This window comes from Scyliorhinus canicula, chromosome 2, assembly GCF_902713615.1.
Source record: "Scyliorhinus canicula chromosome 2, sScyCan1.1, whole genome shotgun sequence".
NCBI classification, from domain to species: domain Eukaryota; kingdom Metazoa; phylum Chordata; class Chondrichthyes; order Carcharhiniformes; family Scyliorhinidae; genus Scyliorhinus; species Scyliorhinus canicula.
In genome coordinates, this window is record NC_052147.1 from 199,247,690 (window position 1) to 199,253,021 (window position 5,332).

Genomic DNA, 5,332 nt, shown 5'->3' on the forward strand with positions numbered 1-5,332 from the left:
AGAGAGAGAGAGAGAGTCAGTGATGTCCAGAGAGAGAGAGAGAGAGTCAGTGATGTCCAGTGAGAGAGAGAGAGTCAGTGATGTCCAGAGAGAGAGAGAGAGTCAGTGATGTCCAGAGAGAGAGAGTGAGTGATGTCCAGAGTGAGAGTCAGTGATGTCCAGAGAGAGAGACAGAGAGAGAGAGTCAGTGATGTCAGAGAGAGAGAGAGTCAGTGATGTCCAGAGAGAGAGAGTCACTGATGTCCAGAGAGAGAGAGAGAGAGTCAGTGATGTCCAGAGAGAGAGTGTCACTGATGTCCAGAGAGAGAGAGAGAGAGAGAGTCAGTGATGTCTAGAGAGAGATAGAGTCAGTGATGTTAGAGAGAGAGAGAGAGTCAGTGATGCCCAGAGAGAGAGAGTCAGTGATGTCCAGAGAGAGAGAGTGAGTGATGTCCAGAGTGAGAGTCAGTGATGTCCAGAGAGAGAGACAGAGAGAGAGAGTCAGTGATGTCCAGAGAGAGAGAGTCACTGATGTCCAGAGAGAGAGAGAGAGTCAGTGATGTCTAGAGAGAGAGAGAGTCAGTGATGTTAGAGAGAGAGAGAGAGTCAGTGATGTCCAGGGAGCGTCAGTGATGTCCAGAGAAAGAGAGAGAGAGTGTCAGTGATGTCCAGAGAGAGAGTCAGTGATGCCCAGAGAGAGAGAGAGAGAGAGTCAGTGATGTCACAATATACACATAAGTATATGATGATGCAGAGACACACACTGACTGACACACTGCAAGACCAATCCACACACACAACACAGCAGCCAATCACCAGTTAGGGCACAGTCACTATAAAGCCAGAGGGCACTAGTTTTCCCGCTCATTCGGGATGCAGCCTCTGAGACAGACTGAGCCCGCAGTCAGTAGCACAAACCTTCACCATGTGTTCGCAGTATAGGCTGGTCAGGTTAGGCATAGGTCTTCAGTCAATCTAACATAGTGTCGACCCACAGTGCAAGTATGTTCAACAGGGTGCACGTGTAATTGACACACGGGCTGATGGAGAAGCGGCGGCGGCTCGGGCGCCGGGAGCTGGGCTCCTCCCGCGGGCTGGCCAGGGGGGCAATGCAGCTCCGGGGGCATGCAACTCATTAAATGCAAGGCCGGGGAGGCGGCGGCGGCGGCGGCCGGGTGCAATCGGCCGGCAGCGGGTGAGGTTTGGGGTGGGGAGGGGCAAGCGGCGGATCAGCAAGCCCGTCCTCCGCAATGACAGCGCGGAGAGCCATGGCACCGGGGACTGAGCCGCCCGCATGGGGGAGCCGCGGCCCGAGGGTGTGAGGGCACCGGGGGCTGCCAGCCACCCTGCCCCTCGCCCAGCCCAGCCGCCAGCTGCGGGGGGGTTGCCCATGGGGCTGGAGGGTTGCAGCCCCCCGTGCCAGCTCCTGCGGGGCAATGGCATGGTCCCAGGAACAGGCAATGTATCAACCCAAATGGCTACAGTATCCCCTGGTACCCAAATGGCTACAGTGTCCCCTGGCACCCAAATGGCTACAGTGTCTCCTGGCACCCAAATGGCTACAGTGTCCCCTGGCACCCAAATGGCTACAGTGTCTCCTGGCACCCAAATGGCTACAGTGTCTCCTGGCACCCAAATGGCTACAGTGTCCCCTGGCACCCAAATGGCTACAGTGTCCCCTGGTACCCAAATGGCTACAGTGTCCCCTGGCACCCAAATGGCTACAGTGTCCCCTGGCACCCAAATGGCTACAGAGTCTCCTGGCACCCAAATGGCTACAGTATCCCCTGGCACCCAAATGGCTACAGTACCCCCTGGCACCCAAATGGTTACAGTATCCCCTGGCACCCAAATGGTTACAGTATCCCCTGGCACCCAAATGGTTACAGTATCCCCTGGCATCCCAATAATTACCGCACCCCATGACCATGCAGTGGCTGCCCTGGGCACTGCCCATGATGAGGATGGGCACGGGCTGTACCACCGCTCCCCTCGGGGCCTTCTGTCTGCCCTCGACCCGGCCCACGGGGTCCTCCCCGCCGGCCAGGAGAAGGCCCTGGGCACCAGCTGCCGGAGGAGGGCCTTGGAGAGCCCGTGTCTGCTGCTGGCCCCGTGCCCCTGGCAGGGAGGGGACGGCGGCGGTCTGGGGGGGGGACGGGGCTGGGGCTGGCCCCCTTCCCCAGCCCTGCCCCAAGAGGAGGAGGCTGGAGAACGGGGAGAGCCCTGGCGGCCTGAGTCTGGTCAACGGGCATGGCGAGGAGGCATGCGCTGGGAAGGATGCCAAGCGGAGGAAGGTGGAGGATGAAAACATGGTGCCCGTGCGGTGCCCAGGCAACACTGCGATGGGCAGGGACATGCAACTGAGACTCCAGGCGCAGGAACTGGTCAATAACTACATTGGGCCCTGCATGAACTGCTATGGCATCTGCATCAAAGACAATTTTCTCGGGGAGCGGCTGGGCAGCAAGATCCTGCTGGACGTTCTGAGCCTCCATCAGAATGGGACGTTGATGGACGGGAAGGTGGTCAGTCCCCTCAGTATTCCCACCAGGAGCATCCGAGGGGACAAGATCGCTTGGGTGGATGGGAAGGAAGAATCCTGTAGCAACATTGGTCTGCTGATGGCCAGGCTTGATGAGCTGATCCTCTACAGTACCGGGAGACTGGGAAATTACATAATCAATGGGAGAACTAAGGCAATGGTGGCTTGCTATCCCGGGCATGGCACTGGGTACGTCCGACATATCGACAACCCGAATGGCGATGGCCGCTGTGTCACGTGTATTTATTATCTAAACAGGGACTGGGATATACATGTCCATGGCGGCTTGCTGCAGATATTTCTGGAAAATCGCTCGGAAGTTGCGAACATTGAGCCTTTATTTGACAGATTATTAATTTTCTGGTCAGACCGTAGGAATCCGCATGAAGTGAAACCGGCATTCACCACCAGGTACGCCATCACCGTCTGGTATTTTGACGGGAAGGAGAGATTAGAAGCCAAGGAGCGATTCAAGAGGGCTTCAGCTCAGAAGGCCTCGCAGTTCGCCCAGACCAGTACCACCTAGGGCCCAGCTGGACGGCCGACCACCTCAACGAGCAGACGGGTTGCATGCGTCGACCCGCTATTGGTCGATTCGCCACCTGGTCTGCGTTTGCCCATCGCCCTGCTCTGCCCCTTCCCCTCGCCCACCCGCCTTTGTGAGGGGGCGCCTTCGAAGCGGACGATCCCGTTTGGTGCTGGACCCATCGCGCTCTTCGAAGCGAGAAAGAGAAAGGGGTCGAGGGTCAAGTCGGGTGGAAATTAACCCTTCGCTGTCCGCCCTGCACGTCGGCAGCGAGAGAGAGGGTGGCATTGTTCCATTGGGACTTCTGTATACGTTGGCCTGTTACCAAGCCCAGTGTAAACCCCTCGCACGTATAATTTAGGCCAGATTTGATTTGTGGGGGTGGGGGAAAGCATTCAGATGCAAGACCCCGGCCGCCGAGCTTTGGACTTTTATCAATCTGGCCCCCCCACCCCCACCGGACAATACACCAAACTGATTCAAGTACTGTCTTCGCGAAGATGTTTTCTGAGTGGATTTGTCCTGTGGCCCACCCCCTAATTGCTGATTGTCGTAGGGATCAGACTGAGGGTTTGAGGACCCCGAAACACTTGATTTGTACTCGTTGTTAACTCAGCGGGCAGAGGATTTCGCTGAGCTCCCCCCCCCCCCCCCCCCCCCCGGTGGAAAACGTTGAATTTCGGAGTGGCCGTGTGATTTTGATGGACCTTCTAAGGACCTGTGCCCTCGCCCCCTCGAGCGGACAGGCGGGCTGCGACGCGCGCACCGTCTCTCAACGAAAAGCAATGGCTATTACACGGGCGTGGCTCCGTCGACCTGACTGAAGGTCATTAACTCCTTCCACGGGGCTGTCGCCTTCCACATCCCGGGTTGCTGCCCACTCCAGATCTTCCCCCGGAGGGTTCAGGAATGTGAGGATTAATCCCCGGAACGTTGCGGAATTCAGGGGTGGAAAAAGAACGTTTAGTCTTGTGGACAAGCGGAGCGTGTGTTTGCCTTAAATGTTGGGTTAGGACGGTGGGGGCGATGGATGTGCGGGGCAACCAAACAGGTGCAGGGATGTTTTTGGGGGGGGGGGGAGGAGTGGGGAGACAATCATAAGGTGAAGCCTCCAGGATTATGTCCAGCTCGAGTTGGCAACTCGCCCTGTGGCCGCTGCAGGCCCAGGGGTGGTGTTGGGGTGCCTGGGTAAGCAGGCCGGGTTGTGTTCTACCAATGGGTGGACACCCTCATCTTGTTGTGGCTAAATCGCTACCCCTTCACCCCCCCCCCCCCACAACATTCTCCCCTATATCTGAAGGCTGGAGATGTAAGGTCAAATGCATGGGGGGGGGGGGCATAACTGGGTCGGGGAGGGGAGGTGGATGGTTGGGGTGAGAGATATGCAAGGATTAGGAGCATTTGTCAGCCCTTCGGCCCCTCTAGCCTGTTCCGCCATTCAATAAGATCACGGCCTGGTAGCCTCTACTACAGTTTCCTGCCGGCCCTCCGCATAACCCTCAGCTCCCTCATCAATCAAAGATCTGCATAACTCAGCCTTGAATATATTCAGAGACCCCCCCCCCCCCCCTCCCACACAGACACACACACAGCTCTCTTGGGTAGAGCATCACCGCACAGAAGAGGCCCCTTCGGCCCACAGCGTCTGCGCCGGCAAACCGATTTCCACAGGCTAACGAACTTACGAGAGAGAAGAAAATTCTTCTCGTCTCCCAAGGGCCAGTTTTTAAAACCAGCCCCCCCCCCCCCCCCCCCCCCCCCTAGCAGGAGGACGGCGCAGCAGAAGCGCTCCCTGACCACCGGCGGGAGGAGAGCCTGCTAGGCCAGCCGCAGCGCCGGGGAGCAGGGTACAACATTGGCCGCACCGGAGACTTAACGAATGGCCTTTATTTTCCCAACGTTGGCATTGCCTTGACGGGGCTAGCAGGCATCCAGGCTGAACCTTGTTCAGCTTCCACTCGACCTTTGGCGAGGGGAGGGAATTTAGCGTCTTGTCTGTGCTTTTTCCACGTTTGGTGTGGGGGGGGGGAGGGTTGGCGAGGGGGAGGGTTGGTGTGGGGGGGGAGGGTTGAGGTGGGGAAGGGTTGGTGTGGGGGGGGGGAGGCTTGAGCGACTACATGTAGAAGCTGAATTTGCAGTTTAAGTTTGTAAAGTGAATTGCACTTTCTCACACCTTCACCTTTATATCAGTGAAGAAAGTGTGGGCTCCCGATTAAACGTGAACTGTTTACTCTCAAAAAAAAAGGATGTTCAACAGCTCTTAGTTAAGTAGAATAGAATTGTAC

General features: G+C 57.2%; 1 protein-coding gene across 1 annotated transcript; it reads left to right on the forward strand.

The window, feature by feature from the left end:
- Positions 1–1,034: 1,034 nt before the first annotated feature.
- Positions 1,035–5,069, forward strand: LOC119961869 (prolyl hydroxylase EGLN3-like). The gene is made up of 2 exons (XM_038789325.1): positions 1,035–1,750; positions 1,859–5,069. Exon 2 carries the CDS (start codon positions 1,902–1,904, stop codon positions 3,045–3,047), a length of 1,146 nt encoding a protein of 381 aa, XP_038645253.1. The 5' UTR covers positions 1,035–1,750; positions 1,859–1,901; the 3' UTR covers positions 3,048–5,069.
- The last annotated feature ends 263 nt before the right edge of the window (positions 5,070–5,332 follow it).